Below are 18,364 nucleotides of genomic sequence, written 5' to 3'. Positions count from 1 at the left end.
GCCTATTGGGCAGGGCACTGGGCCAGGCCCTCAGGAGACCTGGAGCTCTGGCTGGCCCACCTCCCCTCCCTGTGCCTGTTTTCCCAGTGGTGAAATGGGGGGACGGTGACACTGACCTGCTGTGAAGTGGCTGGAGGAAGAGCTGGGTGTTAATTGTTCTGGAGTTCTCCCCATGTGTCTCAGGAACCGCCCCATGCCCAATTCACTACATCCCAATGGGCCAAAACGTGGTCCCCCCGCCACACCTCTGGCACTGGGTTAGCTGGGCATCCCAGCACGAACAGGTGTTTTCAGGGCCCCCAGATCTGCCACAAAAGGGCGGGGGAGCCTCTCAGCTCTGGGGGTGTTTCCTGCTACAAGTGTCGTCCCCTTGCAGGGATGCCGGCAAGAAAACGCTGCCACCCGCAGGAAGGATAAAATAAGATTTTTATTTATAGTCTCATAGTAAAGGGGAAGCCTTAACTTGCAAGACACTTCATGGGCAGTATGTACAACATACTTCGGCTCCGCAGGAGGGAGCCAGACCCTGGCCAGGGAGCCTGCTACACGGTGTGCACTAGAAATCAGAGAACGCCACAAACTGGGGATGGGGAGAGCGGGGAGAAGACAGGACGGACAGAGAGGGACAGACACACACACACACACACGTGCCGGCCTTCGCCAGGCAGAGACCTGGAGCCCCCTTCACATCACGCTGGGACTGAGCCCGGCTGCCCTGTGACGAGGCCGGCATGACGCTGCCGTTATTAGTACCAGCTCTAATGCTTGGGGTGTATTTACATCCAAAAAGCGGCCGGGCGACTCAGGGACGCCCACGCACAAGGAATTTGATAGTTACTTTATGAATCTGTCGCCTGGGCTCCTGGGGGCAGCGGCAGTCTGGCCAGATTGAACCGGGAGCAGGAAATAAATAGCAATTCATCACCACTCACCCTAAATTAAAAAACTCCTCCCCTCCCCCCCGTGCATCACAGCGGGAGCCCAGACGCCTGGCTTCCGTCAGGGTAGTGCGGGGCCCTTCCCGGATGGCAAGGAGAGGCCAGCCCTGGCACATATGATGGGCACCGCTGTTCTCTGCCCCCCTCTATCCCCCAGGGGAACAGATTCACTGGTCACGTTAGTATAAATAGAAAGACTCGTATAAAACGTGGGGGCGTCTCCTCGGAGCCAAGCGCTTCCCAGAGTCTATCCGAGGGCCAGGCACTCCATCCACCTGTGCGTTGGGCTGGCCCCCGGAAGAAACACTGCCGAGTCAGGACCGTTGGGGTGGGGAGGGTCAGAAAGCTGCAGTCCGAGAGCCTCTACGAGAGAAGGGAGAGTCCTTACAGAGCAGGCGGGCAGGGGGCTAACGGCGCCGGGGCGGCCGGGGCCAGTCCGTCGCTGCCAAGCGTCTAGCTGGCCTCCATGCGCAGCTTCTTTCGGCTCTGAGGCTCGTCCGGCTCCGACTCAGAGCTGGAGTCGGAGCCGCCGTCGAAGGCGGAGATGGCGCTGCCCTTGGGGTTGGTGTAGAGGCTGCTGTCCGATGATGAGTAGTTGGCCTGCAGCTGGGCACTCGACCGTGCCTTCTCCAGTGCACGGACTGCGGGGAGAGGAGTGTGTCAGGGGGGCCCAGTGGGCCCAAGTGACTCTCCCAGAACACGGCAGAGCCCCAGCACAGGGCTCTGACTGCCACCACCCGAGGTGTTCACCTGCACCCCCCTCCCAGCAGGCACTACCGCAGAGACCCAGGGGCCAAGACGTGGGGCAGATCTCCCTACCCAAATGCCAGCAGAGAGCCAGGTGGCCCAGGGCCAAGACGTGGGGCAGATCCCTCCCTTCCCCCTAATGCCAGCAGGGAGCCAGACACATAGGGCAGAGAAATGGGACAGACCTCGCCCCCGCAACAATCTCCACCACACAGGCCCCTCAGCCCAAACCTGACAACTCATCAACTCCACACCCAATCCCGAGTCCCCAGCTCCTGGGCACCCCAGAGGCCAGCTGCCTTGGCTGGTGCTTGGGGCACCCCAGTGCCAGGGCAACAAGCATCACCAACCACTTCCCAGAAGCTGTGCTTTGCAGATCTGGCAGGAGCAAAGGCAGGACGGGCAGCCCAGGGCACTCACAATGACTGGCTCGGCTGGGGGGGGGAAGTGCCCTAGAGATGCCAAGGGGTGTCACTCATGGGAGTAGGCAAGAGACAATACCCAGGGTCCAGGCGTACCCAACACCCCCCAGCCTGGCCCTGCCCACTCACCTTGCTGCTCCAGCAGCGCGTTCTGGCGCTTGAGGTCGTCGATGTCCTGCTGGTGTGTGTGGTTTTTCCGACGCATGTACTGGATGTACTCTGTGGCTTTGTCCAGGATTTGGGCCCGGGATGCCTGTTGCAATAGTAGGAAAAAACACAACAAAATAAAGACCTAGTTCACGGAGGGAGCTCCCGGGCCCCTCCTCTCCGCCAGGGGGACAAGGCCACGCAGATGGGCAGGCCTAGGCACGGAGCGGGCGGCGCGAGCAGCAAAGCCAGGCCCTGCGGCAAGACTGAGCCCGTCGCTGGGGTGGAGGGAGCTGCCCTGGGTGTGAGCACCGCAGCGACACTGCCTGAGTCTGCAGAGAGCCTGAGCCCGTTGCTAGAGCGACCAAAGTGCTGACTGGAACCTAAAGCAGGGTCCCATGCCCAGCGCTGCTCAACAAGGCTGGGCAGGGAGGGCTCTCGGGGCGGGTGAAGAGGACAATGCAGCACTAGAAACCAGCCAGGCCGAGGGGGGAAGCGACACTCCGCAGACTTGGGGCAGCTCCCCACTGCTGCCTGAGCAGCGGGTCCAGGCCCCCTCCATGCCCAGGGCTTGTCTACACTTGAACCGCTGCACCTGTTAGCACCTCAGTGTGGACACCCCCCACGCCAACAGCAGGGGCCGCCTGTCACTGTCGCTAGTTCACTTCTCTGAGAGGCAGGAGCTAGATTGAGGGAAGAATTCTTCCGCCAACCTAGCGCCGTCCGTGCAGGGGCTTAGGTCAACTTAAGTACATCGCTCGGGTGCGTGGACTTTTCTAGATCTAATTTTCTAGAGTAGCCTGGTCCTCGGGTAGCATCACTGTGTCACTCGTGCCCCGGGGCAGCTCCCCCTCTCCCCACAGCCACGGGCTCGCTGCAGACTCAGGCAGCGTCGCTCAACGCTCACAGCCGCTCTCCCTTCTCAGAGCAATTCCTGGCACCGACTGGGGCTGGCTCTGCTGAGCAGGTCGGGCAGCGCTCAGACCCGCCTGACACTGGTTTGAATTCCACCAACCTCACAGGCCCCGGGCCGCAGCCAGTCCCATGGACCTGCCGGGCGGGAGCGCAGGCCCGGGGCAGGGAGCGTGAGGCTGGCATCAACAGTGGGTACTAAGGGGCTCTTAGATCTAACAGAGAAGGGTGGGGCAGGACCGGCTGGGGCTGGGAGCTGAAGCCTGGGTACATCCCAGCTAGAAGGAGGCACCAACGTCTAACAGAGCAAGGGAGGAACCCCTGGAGCAAAACTGCCGAGGGACAGGGCGGAGGCTCCATCTCTGCTGTCTTCAGAGCCAGATGGAGCCTTTCAGGAAGATGTTTTAGTCAAACCCCAGTGTGTGAGCTCAGGATGGGGTAAGCGCATGAAATTCTCTGCCCTGTGCACTATGCGGGTCACACTGGGTGAGCAAACGGGCCCTTCGGCTTTCAGCTCTCCGAGTCTGAACCCAAAGCCGATCCGGCTGCGTCTCGGCTGGCAAATCCCCCAGGCTCCTCCCTGGGCCAGGAACGAAGCGCTCTGGCTTTGAGAAGGTCACAAAACGGAGCTAAGGAACGTAACCCAAGGTGGGGCAAGCTGATCCCTGCAGCTGCAAGCCTTGGCCGCAGCCCAGCTGAGTTCCCAGCCATGGACAGGGGTGGGGATCATTTGGTTTGCTTACAAAAAAACACCCAGCAGATTTTATCAAACAGCTCCAGGGCCTCAGCTCACCCTTGGTGCGCCTGCCCTGGTGTGCCTATTGGCTGGCACTACTCAGGAAGCCTGCCAAACACTGGACGAGAGGGCACGTGCAATGGTCCTGACAGGGGCCCCCCACTATGGGAATACAGGTTGGACCGAGGGCCCAGTACAGAGCGCTGTGCTGCAGCCCCGGTGCACTGGGGGAAGTGAAGGGAGTGGGCAATACTTGTTTCCTCCTTTTTCTTTCCAAAAACCCTAGAGCGCTCCCCCCGCAAAGAGCGCCGTTAGAGAAATGGGACAACCGGGATAGGGTTAAGGCTGCCAGCATCACCTTAACTTTGCCCTTCTGGTGCCCACTGCAATAGAGTCATTCATCACACGATCAACCTCACTTGGTGCCCAGGAGGGACAGTGCCCAGGGAGAGAGGCAATAATCTCCGCCCAAGGGGCAGCCCGCTGGCCCTAGTCGCCATCAAAGCTGTGCCAAACAGAGTCGCTGGCACATCACAGGTGTGGCAGAGTGCCTGACAACACTGAGCCACATCCCTGGGAGTCATTGCCCATCTGGGAAACTGAGGCACAGATTAGGCAGCCTCAGGCTACAGCCAGCTTTTTTGGGTTCCACCCACTGCCCGAAGCCCAGACCCATCCTGGGTTGCCCAGCAGAACCCTGTTCCATTCACGGCTGCTGCAGGGAGGGAAGGCCAAGCCCAGGATAACCTCCTCCGCTGTCCAGCGTGCAGGCTGCAGGAGCTCACAGCTGCAGATTAACGGCCTGGAGAACAAGGGACTGCACTGAGCAGTTCCCAGCTGCACGGGGGGCGTTCCAGCAGCTCACTCCCACACAGCGGTCTGAGCTCAGCACCGCTCAGAAGCGAAGCAGGATCTGGCCAAGTCAGCCCTCAGACAGGAGACCTGAAAGGCTATCCCTAGCCTGCAGGAAGAGGAGCCCAGAACTGGTGCCTCACTGGTGGGGCTTGCAGAGAGAGCCCGTACTGGACAGAGGTCTCCTCCCCACCGAGGGGATCCGCACAAATGTCCGCGGCATTTTGCACCTGAGCTGGGGGCACTCGTGCACCCTGGCCTGGGTCATTCCAGCCTGCTCCCCAGGCGTTGTGGGCAGGACGCAGCATGCCACGCTTCCTGACAAACATGCAGCATCGCTGGGCCCCCAACGGTTGCAGCATGGGAAGGGATTACCCGGCTTACAGAGGGAGCAGTAGAGACACCTGCATTCAGGCTGCCGAGCCCTTCCCGTTAAAACCTCCTGTTTTCAGTTGCTTGTAACTCTGACCCATTTTAAGTGTTCGGGCTGAAATTTGCCAGGTTTGGTCTCTGGTTTCAATTGAATTTTTCTGGAAAGTCAGAGTAAACCCACTCGGCCACATCCGTGACCACAGTTAAGAAAAAACAGCAAGTTTTGACTTAATTTATTTTCTTATTGTGGGCATTTCCCCAGTCTAGCACAGAACCAGAGATTTGGGCCGGCTGCTGTCTCTAGGAAAGCGTGTTCAATTCAGCCAAGTTGTTCAACTCTCCCAGGTTATCAGCCACAAAAAAAAATCTCCCCTTGCTCGCAATCGGGAGAACATGTTGGCTGCTCACTCTGGCTCCTGAGCGTCCCAGCTGCCTGCACCCAGCCCCTGCTGTACTGCAGCCACCTGACATACAGAGCAAACGCAAAACAAATCCTGATCCTCCAGCATCTCTTCAGTACCCTTGGACTTACAGAGGAAGGTGCACTGGGTTGGGGGCCAGGAATCCCAGTCCCTCCTTTATCTGACTGGTGTGAATTCTGCATCCTTACTGAGTAAGGCCCTTGCTTTAGGGGATAGTCAAACGTGGGTCCTCCGCATTCAAAGGGAGAAGCAGAGGATCTGAGAGTGCACAGTCACTTCTGGCACCGGTGGGCATAGAAACCAGGTCTCTAACATGGCAGAGAGCCCACTGGCAGAGTGCATCACATCCCCCTCTACGGGCTGGTGTCAGGATAACAGTCTCCTACCGCTAGCAGCGAACTGAGTTACTCCTCTGTGCTGTGGACTGGATGGTTCAAGCCCACCCGATGACCCATGTGCAGATGTTACGGTGACACGTGATGGGATTCTTTTGTCAGATCTTTTTAAAACGCAGTAAGGAATTCCACAGCAAAAGCTCCACATGGGGGAGAAGTGCTCAGAGCCTCTCTCTGCCGAGAGAGCATCACCCTGGCAACTCACGAGCTGAGATTTCCTAAAAAGGGGGGCCTCGCGGGAGGCTTCTACCTGCAGAGTTCAGCAGCTAACCGAGCAGCCTGGCTTGCAGCTGTATAACGGCGCCAGCAGCTGCTGCAGGCTTTGAGGAGTGCTCAGCAGCACTGAAAAACAGGGCCAAAGCAAGGACCAGGAGCCAACTGCAGACCCCTGTTCCCAGCCACAGAGTCTAAGGAAGGGCGGGCCTGTCAACGGCTGCGGTACAGCGTCATCCATAGGACTGCACCCAGGAATGCTGCCTAGCAGGACGCGTGCCGGCCATGAGCCTCCAAACCACTCCCTCTGGGCTTTTCACAGAGCAGCCCCAGCCCAGATGGGTGGCAGGGAAGCCTGCGCTTCCTCATTCTTGCCATAAAGCTCTGACCAGCCAGCTAGCTCCACCCGCGGACTGAAGGGACCAACGGCCTCCTTTCCACAAGAATGCAGATAGCTCAGAGCCGATGCCAGCGCCAACTCCCTTTGAAACAACACAGGACGGAAGGTAGGTCCGGAGTCAGAGCACGGCTTTCCAACCCACAGGGCCATCTCCCGGGAGCCACCAGCCCTCCCCTGCCAGCTGACCCAGAGCAATCGAAGGCCAGAACTGGGTGCCCGCCTGCAGAAGAGAAGCCACAGCTGCGGCTCTGAGTCACAGAACAGCACGGGGTACAGGTGGTATCCTCGGCAGACCTGGGGGAATGGGATGGCACCGTAGTAATAGAGCAGGATCCTGCATGGCAGGTCCAAACCCAAAGTGGCTCTGTGCCTGCGTCATTCTTGGGGCGGCATGACGCTGCCAGCTCCAACACAAGTGCTGCCCCCATTTCACCGGCTGGAGGCAGCACAGCTGGCCTTTAGGAAGCCCCGTTACGACGGGTACAGCACTAAGAAGTCTCAAGAGAGACGGGCCTTGCCCAGACAGCCTCTGCCCTGGGGCACAAGGCTTGCCCGCCACAGGCCAGGAGACGCCTGTCTATATCAATGCTCCAGGTGCCTTTGTTGCGATCTCCTGGGCCGGGCAGGCCAGACACGGCTGCTGTGTGCCAGGCTCCCCGTGGGCAGGCTGCAGCCCAGCACCGGGTCACTGCGAGGGGAAGGTGGGCTGACTTGCAAACAAGCTGGGCGACCTGACGGGTTTGGCCATCAAGCTGTGCCAGGAAAGTCCCGGGGCCAGCCCACGTCTCCACGCTGCGGGGAGACCACGCGTGGAGGAGGAGGAGAGCTATTTTCCTTCCACTGCGAGCCCTGCCCGCAGCCTGCCCCTGCAAAGTGCTGGACGAGTTTCAGCCTAGCATGGCACATCCCCAGCTGCGGGCGTGAGGAGGGAGTTCTGGGCCCAAAAGGGATGCACCAGCTGCTCTGGAAGATGTCAGGGTGCTTTGCCGATGGTCACCAAGGAGACATCATTGCCTGCCGGGATTCCTGCTGGAGCCACCGCTATTTGGGAGGGCATGGCAGGACAGTCAGCCCCGATCTCTCCGCCACCCACACCATGGGATCCAGGCAACCATGCAGCTGGAGCGGGTGACACCCTCATGCCAGTTCCTCCTTCAGATCAACCTACCTCGTCCGACTGCACGCCTTTCCTCAGGAGTCCAGCTCCACTCTCCTACCTCGCCTGGGACACCCACTGGTGTGTTGGGGGAGCCACTCTGCACCGATCCACAGAGGATACCAGTGGATCGCCAATTCCACCAGCCGCCAACTCCGGTGCCTTGGTCTTTTATCTCAAGTGTTAGCAGCTCAGGCTTCTAGCACTGGAGGGCCCCGGTTCGATCCCCGGCATGTCAGTGGCTGTCACATCTACACTTCCTCAGATGCCCCCTCATCCCTGGTACTGAAGCGTCCAGCACAGACAATACCCCGGGTGCCTCCAAGCACCACTCTGTTCTCCGCATCGAACGCAGACCCTGGATCTCAGCCGCACTCGCCCAGGGTGGGTCTCCCTGGGTAGCTCTTGGCCTGTGTCTCTAAACCAGGGCTGCAGAGCACGTGTGGGAAGAAGCCAAGCTAGGCCGGGCATTAGCTTTCTCAATAAACTCACCTTCTCTCCCTGGAGGGACGGGACAGAGTCCCGCAGGCTGTGGAAGCTGTCTTTGATATGGTCCCTGCGCTTGCGCTCCAGCGCGTTGTGATGCGCCCTCTTGTCGGCCTGCAAGAAAGGGACAGAGAGAAGGGGGTTAGAGACCTGCGGCCTCACATGGCTGGGAGGGCACCAGGCGCAGCAGGATGGGCGCAGCGCTTGGGGCACAGTGGTCTCTGGAGTACGGCTCTCCTGAATGCAAAGAAAGAGAGGGAAGAATAAGAGCAGCAAGGCAGCTTGAGTCAGGCACGCAGAGGAAGAGTTGTCATCCAGGCCGGAGGAGGCTCCGCCCCACGCTCACACCGGCCCCACCCCATGCGCCCAGCCAACAAGGATCATTTGGTGACTGAAGTGAATGCCACGGCCAGCGCAGATCAGCTACCTGGGCAACAGCCCCTGGAATGATCCAGGTGCCAATGTGCCCCTATCAAACGGCTGATGGAGATGTCAGCCCCAGCAACGGGTTCCTCCCACACAAAGAGCTTCACCACCAGCCGCAGAGACCCAAGGGGGAGGAATCAGACTCAGCTGGGTACCTCCGGGGCTGGAGGCAGAGTCCCACTGTGTCCTCCTACTTCTGCCCACGCTGGATGGGCTGCGGGAGGATCTAGGGCCACCAAACTTCCTCCTCCGTCGCCTCAAACCCCAATCACTGCTCCCAGCCTGCACACATGAGACTTCTCAGAGCCCAGCAGGTCCCCTATATTCCAGGGCCTGATGGGACCATGTGGTCATCTCGTCTGGCGTCTGATTGGGAAGGAGGTGCCAGGCTGGCAAAGGCACCAGTTTCTGACTGGTACAGGGCCGAGAGCAGGTGGGCAGCGCTGGCTTGGGGGAGGCACTCCCTGGAGGTGAGCTGACGCGGGCTCTGCCAGCACTCGTTTTGGCAGGTGCTTGCAGACAAACTTGCAGCATTTGTACCTGGCGCAAATGCCGCCTAGCCACAAATGCCGCCTAGCTGGCTACTGACCCACAAGCATCCTACCCACTCATTGGCACGACCGCGCCGGCTGATATCGGCAGGGTTTCAGGGACACAGCCCTGCCAAAACCACCAGGCCGGGCAATGCCATCTATCTTTGTCCCGGCTGTGTGTCGGATCCACTTGGCAAAGATCTGAGCTCTCAGGACGGGGAGTCCTGAACACCACATTCCCGCAACACTTCCCGTCACAGCCCTGCCATCAACTCCCCGGGAACGCTTCTGGCCAGCAGCCAATTTCTGCTCTTCATGAAGCCTTGGATTAGCACGGTGCTAGGGCTCTCTGTGCCAGCTGTCAGCGGCAGACACGCAGGGCCAGACCTACCCTGGGCTGTTCCTAGGCAGGGTGAATGCAGGTGCCAGCCGCGCCCTTCCCTCCCCCCTGGGGCTGATTGGACCCAAGTGGTCCACTGCCAGGGGTTTCAGTACGGCCACGGGCTCTCTTAGCCTTACAAAAAGCCAGCCCAAAAGCAGCCTAACGCTCTCCACTTCTAGTGAACCCCTCCTGCCTTCCCGGGGCCAACCACGAGAGCAGCTTTGGAGACCAAGGCCGAGCTGGCCCCTCGACTGGCACCGAAACCAGCTCTATACCGGTGCCGCGTGCGGTAGCGCCATGTGCTCCCCGGAGCTAGACTATTTGTATGCAAATCACTTCCCCCAGCCTCTATTCCACTGGCATGCAGCAGCAGCCCACCATGAGCCAAATTGAGTCGTCCTGAGCTCCCCCATTCCCCGGGCACCCGCCCAGCCCAGCCCTGGCAGCAGCACAAAGGGGCAGCTGTGCTGGGAGCTGCTCCCCAAGGCTGAACCGCTGCCCTGCCTCCCCGGGGCCTCACAAAGGCAGTGCCGGGAGAGCTCAGCCGGCACAAAGCCACCAGCAGCGACTGCCGCGCAGTCAGTCCCAGAGGCCGAGCAGCATCGGGAGTGAATGGCTGTAGAAGAATACGGCCATTGACCATTCAGCAGAGGCATTGGTTTTCCATCTGGCTCGGTTCCCAGTCAGCCCAGGAAGCTGGCTCGACAATGCAGGCAGCGGCCGTGGTTGACGGGTGCAGACCCCGAGCTAGAAGCCCACTGTGCTTGCAGCAGGGAAGCTGGCTGGGGTACCAGCAGAACAAAAATCCCCCAGTACCAGGGCTGCCCACCACGCCAAGTGCTGCCACCTGCAGCCTGGAAGCCACCTGCAACAACTGAGACATGGGACGGCCCAGCACCCCCCACGCCCCGTCGCCCCACGGCCCTGGATAATCACAGCGTGGGAGCCGCGAACCCTAAGCCCAGACAAGAGCGAAATGAAAGCTGCATCAGGTTCTCCCACGTCCTACTAATGGAGAGGATGCAAGAGCAGGACGGCTGCCCCTGGCTCTTACCCGTATCACTCCACTTGGCACCAGCATGACAACACTGCCCCATTCATTGGCCGGCATGGTCTGCCGCCACGTTACTCTCCATTAGTGCCTCCCTAGCGCCCTTCCCGGGGCTGGCAGGTGTTGCAGGCCATCTCAGCACTGGCCAGCCTTGTGGTGCCGTGGCAGGGGTTACCAGCATCTGTCCAGACAGACCCCCTAGGCAGGTGCAGGAGCGTACACATGGGCCTCGGGGCACACGCTCACGAGAGGAAGGAAAATACCAAACCCTGGTGCCTGGCACCCACCAGCCAAACCCCGGCTCAGACATTTGGCTGGGCAGCCTTGGGCTCTGTTCTCTCTTTAAGTCACAATAACCAGAAAAAGCAGGGCTCTCCGTAGACTTCCTTGGGCAGCGAGGATAGCAAATGCAGACCCCCCCCCCCAGAGCAGCCAGCACCCCAGCAGAGAGGGCGGGCAGCACCACCTCTGACACAGTAGTCCGTGGAATCTTTGCACTGCCCACCTGGTCTCTGCCACCACCTGCTTTCCACCCCCTCCGTCAGGAACAGCTGAAGCATTCCAAGCTCCAATCACCCCGGCCGGCAGCAGAAGTGCTGCCCAGCACAGCCCAGGACGGGGGAGCCAGCTTGCCTGCGAAGCAGCTGAACGGTTAACAGAGGAGAGGAGGAAACCCAGGTCAAGTCATCTCATGACACCTGCTGGAAATAAAATCCAAGCTGCCCCCTTCCAGGTCACCCAAGGGCATGAGCCAGACCAGACACTTAGTCAACATTCTGGACGAGCCAGCAATGCAACCGCATGACCTCAGGATGCTGGCCCCAGAGGAACGGCGCTGCCCACCGGGCACAGGCGCCAAGGAGCCTCCTGCTTGCAACGCAGAGAAAAGCTTCCAGCTTGGCCCTCTGGAAGCTGCTACTCTGCAAACCGACCAGAGACGTGGGGGAGCAGATGACAGGAGACTCTCTGCACAAGTCTGAACTGGGCAAGCTAGGGCTCTGATTCTGAGCTTTACCCAGCTGGAGCAGATGCTACATGGCGGCATTCTGAAGGAAGGTTTTTAAAAGCAGCCCCTAAATTGTCCTGTTCCATAGCAAGCCCCAAGAGCCAGGAACCAGATGGGTGCTTTTCAGGAACGATCTCTCAGTGACTATGACGCTAGGCACAGTGCATCGTGGGTCATTTGGGCTATGCCATCAATGCCAACAGGTGCAGCTGTTTGCTACAGAGGCTTGAATCTCAGTGGATCCTGCTTCCCGTCCCCTCCCCAGTAAGTTACACTGTCTACAAAAAAAAGATCATTTTGCAAGGCTCAAGAACTGCCAGAAAGGGAGTTGAAAGGACCATGCACAGCTCAACAGGAGATCATGCTTCTTCAGGCCAATAACCCAAGCTCACACTCACAGGGGTTTCCACCAGCTGGCAAGGGAAGACAAAGGGCTTTCCAAAGTTATTTGCTTCAAGACTTATTTAAGGAAGACTTTAAAAAAAAAAAAAAAAAAAAAAAAGCTACCACCCACTTCTCACACTAGCAACTCACAGCAAGTTGTCCAGAGCCAGCCCTGAGTTGAAAGGAGCAGTTATAAGCTACAAACTGGGCTCCAAGTGGTAAAAGTTAATTTACTGTGAGCGTGTTTGCTGCTTACTGTCCACGTCACTCAGTTTGGACAGCGCAAACGGACGGGAGCATTTCACAGCCTGCTTCTCCCACACTGGCAGGAGGCTAGCGAGAGGTTTACATTAAAAGTTTTCACCGCAGTTCTGAGAGATTCACAAACATGGCCACGCAAATCATAGCTTCAACTTTGAGGCCTATGTAGCCTGAAAAAGCCTGCTGGTAATAGCTCCCTCCACATTGCCACCCTCTGGCTGAGAGCTGAAATCCTTCCAGAATTTCAATAAAGTAGTGGCCACTTCCGTCTGAAATGTGTTTACTTAGAGCTGTTACCAGAAAACACCTAAGATTACAGAAACTGAAAGGCTACAGGAAAGCGTCCTGGACTTTCAGTTTCTTTTCTTCGTGCCTTTGACAGCTGTGTGCACCTAGCCACTTTCACGGCTTCCCCCGTTCACACAGCAAGAGGTCGTTCACACAGCAAGAGGGGAGAGAAATAATTTTTTAAACCAGGAAAATTTGATTGTGAAACCATATCCATTGGCAAGGCCAAAAACACAGTTAGAAGTTGCCTAGATTTGAAGGAGTGGCCATTTTCCTCCTGAAGAGGAGAGAACACAAACCTGGGATTTCAAGCCAGACAGCAAGGTTCAATTTGATAATCCAGGAGTGAGCCAAGATATATGGCCCAGACCTATCCCAACAGCAGTCTAGGAGGGTCTTTCTACACAGTCAAGGGACACATGCACCATTCCCCAAAGGATTCAGGAACAACTGATTTATTGCAATCTTACAGGTCTATGTAAGGCCTGGTACAGGGATAAATGTCCTTAAGAGTCCCATTGCAGGGACACGAGAACAGTATGAGATCTCGAACTATAAAATACCAGCATCTGGCACAGTCTAAGCAGACAACAAATTTCAAGACAAACCAAAGATTCGGACGGATAACCTCTTGGCACTACAGATGCTACGCTAACCAAAGACGAGGCCCTTTGCGAAAGGCAACTTCTAGATGGCAATCAAGGATCCATTTGGCTTAGTAATCTGCTAGGCCGAGCTAAATCCCCACGATGTACATCTTGCAATCCAGATTTTAAAGACTAGAGGCTGCGGAAACGCAAACCTTGCCTCCCGACCAGAGAAATGCTGCTATTCCATTCAGAGGCTGCCCCTCAGACAGCAACGCAGCTGGGAATGCGAAGGGCCACCCCAGCCAAATGCGAGCTGAAAATACTCAGGCGAGCCAGGACCCAAGACATTTCCAGTGTCGCCCATTCACATTAGCCACCCCAAAGAGAAAAACTGCCCACTCTGTACTCATTCAACCCTCTGGAGGCAGTGCGGGTGCCACAACGCCCCCCTTGGCTGGACTCAGACCATTAACACAGAACTAACTCCAGTCCAAGGAGCCATTCCCAAGTCCCGGGGGAACAAGACAATGGGCTTATGGAATGTGTCAGACCCACAGCGGTTACACCTTCAACCCCTGACCTGAGTCCTGAGCAGGCTGCAGGGCCCTCAGCTGCCCCACACCAAGGAAGAGTGGACCCCAAAATGGGTTCTCTCCCCTGGGCTCAGTACACTAGCACCTGCCAGGCCTAGGATTCTGCACGCTCAGAGTTACTCCTCCATAGATACAAACCAACACAGCTTATGGTGTGTGTGTGTGTTCCCCATCTCTCCCCCTGACCCAGCCTACACTACCCACCCTTCCCATGCATGGCTAAGATCCCCCTGCACCTACCCCCCACTTCCCATCTTAGAGCACAACTGCGTACACGACTTACAGTACACCCAAACACAGAGCCTAGAGCACAACCCGACACCCAATGAGCCCACAGCACAACCCTCCCCACACACATGCACACACCCAGCCTAGGTCCCCCTCCACACATGCCAGGCCTAGGTCCCCCCTTCAATTCCTCACACCTTGGCATAGATCCCACATACCCCAATCTAGAACCCCTCCGCATGCACACCCTGGCCTAGATCCTCCCCAATGCCCCACGTTCACACACCAGCCTAGATCTCCCTCACACGTGCACACTCAGCCAGCCTAGATCCCCCACATACGTGCCTGGCCTAGATCCTCCCAACTTCCAGCCTAAATCCCCTCCACACACACCTACACCCCAAGCCTGGCCTAGATTTTCTTCACCACCACCCCTATGTCTCACCAAGATCTCCTCCACATACACACACATGTAGATTCCCCTCCAACACGCACATGCCTGACCAGATCCTACCCCCATCATAGGGGCTCAGTTTAGATTCCCCTCCAAATTCTCCTTCATGCATGCCTGGTCTAGATTCCCCTCCACACACATTCCAACCTAATATGCCAGGTCTAGATCTCTCTCCACAACTCCCCTCCCCCCGACTTATGGTTGAACTTGATCCCACCTAGATCACACACACACACAAGATGCCCCTATCCACCCCTACTCATGCTCACACTATAGATCCTCCTTCACACCACCGATCTAAATCACCACCCCACACACCCATCTCCCCCTCAAACACACCAGGCCTAAATCCTCCTTCTCACCCCATCCTAGATCCCCACCGCACTTACACCTGCTACAGATGCCCCTTCCCACCTCCTCCGCTTGCCACCACTCCACACACCCCTGATCTAGATCCCCCTTTCCCAAGCCCATGGCCAACATTCCCTATCTAGATTCCCCCCCACCACATATGCTCCGCAGCCCCAGATCTCCTGGACACCCCCCCCAACCTGGATCGCCAGAACCTAGCTCACCCTCCCCCAGCCCCAGATCCCCTAGACACCTCCTCTACCCACCCCCCGCCCGGATCACCTGAGCCTGGCCTGCCCTCCCCCGGCCTAGATCCCACCCCCCCAGCTCCAGATCCCCTAGACACCCCGCAGCTCGCATCACCGGAGCCTAGCTCGCCCTCGCCCTCCCGCGGCCTGGATCCCAGCCCCAGGTCGCACACACCCGTCCGTCTCGGATCACATGAGCTGAGAGCGACCGCCAGCCGGGTCCCCGCCCCATCCACGGCCCTAGATCGACTCCCCACACACCCGGCCTGGCCCCCCACCCCCAAAGCTCACACCGGACCGGACCGGACCGGCCCGGCCCGGCGCGGCCTGGCTGCCCCGGCCGGGCCGAGCCGAGCCGAGCCGGGCCGGGCCGGGCGGTAAGCAAGGAAAGGCAGGCACGTACCGCAGACTGAAACCTCGGCTGCTCTTCCTGCAATAAGAGAGAGATAGAGAAACACACGCGTTACTGTCAGCGCCGCTGCCCGCGCCGGGCCGGGCCGGGCCGGGCCGGGCCTGACACGGGCCTGACACGGGCCGGGCCGGGCCGCAGGGGGGGCAGGGGGCGCCACTCACGTCGCTCTCCACCTCGATGTCATCGTTGTCGCTCATGCTGCCGGGCCAGGCCTCCGGGCGCTGCGAGCCGAGCCGAGCCGAGCCGAGCCGAGCCGAACCGGGCGGGGCGGGGGAGGGGAGCCGCGGGCAGCGCAACAACAACAGCCCGAGCCCGCACCGCGCAGCCGCCTCCCTCCCGCAGCCCCCAGCGCCGCCGCCGCCGCCGCCGCTGCTGCATCCACGGCGCAGCACCGCCCTCGGCCACGTGACCGCCAGCGCCGCCGCCGCCGCGGGGCCTGCTGGGGGGTGGAGTCCGTCAGGGCGCAGGCCGCAGCCAGCGCCCTCGCTCCTCGCACTACAACTCCCGGCCGGCCCCGCGCGGCCCCGCAGCCCCGCGCGCCGGCGCAGAAGCGGTGGCGCGCTGCCCGCCGGGGGTTGTAGTCTCCAGTAAGGAGGAAGGACTCCTCCGCGGAGAACAGGACACGTGGATGAGAGGCGGAGAGAACCCGGGGCTCCACCCCACACCACCACCAGTGGGGGCCCCTGTCTGCAGGCCCCATACCGGAGTGGCTTTGCCCACACACCCTGACCTGGGAGACTCCCACCCATGTCATGCCAGTGCTTAAAAAGGATAAACTAGGGATAACAGCATCACTGCCAGGCAAATTTTAGAAAAGCTTATATGGGACCAATCAGAAAAGAATTAAGAGATAGTAGCATAATTATTGTAAATCAACAGGGTTGTATGGAAAATGGGTCTTGTCAATCACAGCTGCTGCTTTTTTCTTTTTCTTTTTTTTTAAATGAGATAAAAGTAGTGCTGTTTACATCATTTACTTAGAGAAGCAAGGCATTATCTTTTATTGGCCCAAATGGTGTTGGTGAAAGAGACAAGCTTCTGAGCTTCCACAAAGCTGTTCTTCAGATCTTCAAGAGCTCTGTGGAAGCTCAGAAGCTTGTCTTTTTCACCAACAGCAGGTGCAATAAAAGACACTACCTCGTCCATCTCGTCTCTCTAATACCTTGTGCCCAACATGGCTATAACACTGCAGACGATGATATACATAGTCCCACGTGACGTTTTGATAAAGAAAATAGGTATTATGCAATATTAATGTAGCCCACATTAAATGGATTAAAAACTGGCTAACTGATAGATCACAGAGAGTACCTGTAAATGGAAGCAAGTCATCCACGGAGGCAGCGGGGGAGTTCCTTTAGGGTCCTTAACAGCCAGTGGACTGACTTCCTGGCCCCTACACCAAAATACACCCTCCAGCCCCCATTCCACACCTTTGGGTTACGTCTGCAAAATAAAACTGTTTTAACACAAGTTCAGCCTCTCACTCATGTTCTTTCCCCTGACTCAGAATCTTCTGCCAGAGCCTCAGTTCTTCTCCCTACAGGATTACACTCTGCAAGCCAGCTGCCTGAAGGTCAAGGCAAGCCTCTGTGCTTTCATCTCCTAGCCTGCTCGCTGCAGGATTGTACTTCTCAGCCACCCTCTTAGGAGTCGCATGAGAACTGGGTTCTTTCCCTTGACTTGGGGATTCCCACAGGAGCCTTACTGCTCCTTACAGCTCTCCCACTACCTGAGCTCTTGCAGGCTTTTATGAGGAACAGGTGATCTTCTAGCTCTCACCTTATCACTGGCCTCACAGCAGCAGTTGGTTAGTCACAGATAGCACTAGGCCTAACTCTCTTAAAGAGCCAGTGTCCCTGGGACAATCCCACAGAGGTCTGTTCTCAGCCCAATGCTATTCAGTATTTTTATCAATGATCCGGAAGAAAATATAAAATCATCGCTGGCAAAACTTGCAGATGATGCACAACTTGGCAGAGTTCTAGACAATGATGGGAATGGGACAGTTATAGAGGCAATCTAGTTTGCTTGGTAGCATGGGCTCATTTGAACATGTGTTTTAACACAGCCAAATGCAAGGCAGTGCAGCTAAGAACAAAATATAGGTCAAACTTGAAGGAAGGGGAACTGTATCCAGGAAAGCAGTGCCTCTGAAAAGGACTTAGGGGGTCAAATAACCGACTAAACATGAGCCGCGGCTAAGAGGGTGAATGTGATGCCTGTCTGTACAAGCAGGGAAATACTGAATAGGAGCAGGCAGGTGATACTGAGTCTCTATATGGTGTTAGTAAGACCATCATGAGACTGTGTCTAGTTCCGGTGCCCACCCTACACAAAGGATGTTGACAAATGAGAAAGGAATCCCAAAAGGGCCATAAGGAAGATTCACAGTCTGGAAAATCTGCCTTATTAGTGAGATACTAAAGGAGCTCAATCTGTTTAGTTTATCCAGGAGAAGGTTGAGAGGTGACTTGATCCTGCTCTATCAGTAGCTACATGGGGAGGAGATTTCTGCTTGCAGGAGGATCTTTAATCTACCAGACACCAGCCAGTGAGATACCATGGCTAAGAGCTGAAGTGAGATGAGATGTTCATACTAGAGATAAGGTGCCAGTGTTTAACAGGGATTGAAAATAACCATCAGAACAACTGACTCAGGGCCAGGACCGAGTCTAGTCTGTAAACTAGATTGTTTCTCTAAAAGCTGTGCTCTGGCTCAGCGGAGTACTGGTTTGGACATAGAGATCCCTGGGGGAGATTTTCCCACCCGTGCTTTATAGGCTGTTAGACTGAATGGTCAGAACGGTCCCTGCTGGCCTTGAAATCTAAGCATCTATGTTGTGTAGGAAGAAAGAACGTCTACCACACTTACAACAACTCTAGCCTGGGAAGCAGTGACTCTGAGAAATGACTCTGAAAAGTGACTCTGAAAAAAGAGTTGTGAAAAGGAGTTGTG

General features: G+C 57.3%; 1 protein-coding gene across 6 annotated transcripts; it reads right to left on the bottom strand.

Annotated features, from left to right (window-relative positions):
- Nucleotides 1–409: 409 nt before the first annotated feature.
- MAX (MYC associated factor X) lies at nt 410–17,130 on the bottom strand. 6 transcript variants are annotated; one of them, XM_067550643.1, is made up of 5 exons: nt 15,567–15,990; nt 15,397–15,423; nt 8,205–8,312; nt 2,237–2,360; nt 410–1,579 (listed from the first exon to the last, which is right to left on the bottom strand). In XM_067550643.1, exons 1-5 carry the CDS (start codon nt 15,600–15,602, stop codon nt 1,392–1,394), a joined length of 483 nt encoding a protein of 160 aa, XP_067406744.1. In that variant the 5' UTR covers nt 15,603–15,990; the 3' UTR covers nt 410–1,391. The 6 variants fall into 6 exon arrangements, with proteins under 6 accessions (XP_067406744.1, XP_067406743.1, XP_067406748.1 ...); XM_067550642.1 differs by having other exon boundaries at nt 2,237–2,367; nt 8,206–8,312; nt 15,567–15,988; XM_067550647.1 differs by lacking the exons at nt 15,397–15,423; nt 15,567–15,990 and adding an exon at nt 16,717–17,130.
- Nucleotides 17,131–18,364: the final 1,234 nt, after the last annotated feature.

This window comes from Emydura macquarii, unplaced genomic scaffold (assembly GCF_026122565.2).
Source record: "Emydura macquarii macquarii isolate MOO-44397 ecotype Brisbane River unplaced genomic scaffold, CSIRO-AGI_Emac_v2 contig_1305, whole genome shotgun sequence".
NCBI lineage: Eukaryota > Metazoa > Chordata > Testudines > Chelidae > Emydura > Emydura macquarii.
The sequence above is the reverse complement of the archived record's forward strand: the minus strand, read 5'-3'. Positions and strand labels throughout refer to the sequence as shown.

Excerpts from the sequence above, each read along its gene's own strand:
- MAX (XM_067550642.1), bottom strand. The coding sequence starts at position 15,602 with ATGAGCGACAACGATGACATCGAGGTGGAGAGCGAC. Across the intron at positions 15,424-15,566 it reads ACATCGAGGTGGAGAGCGAC|GAAGAGCAGCCGAGGTTTCA; the intron begins GTGAGTGGCGCC and ends CTCTTATTGCAG. Across the intron at positions 1,580-2,236 it reads CGCGCTGCTGGAGCAGCAAG|TCCGTGCACTGGAGAAGGCA; the intron begins GTGAGTGGGCAG and ends CTCTCCCCGCAG.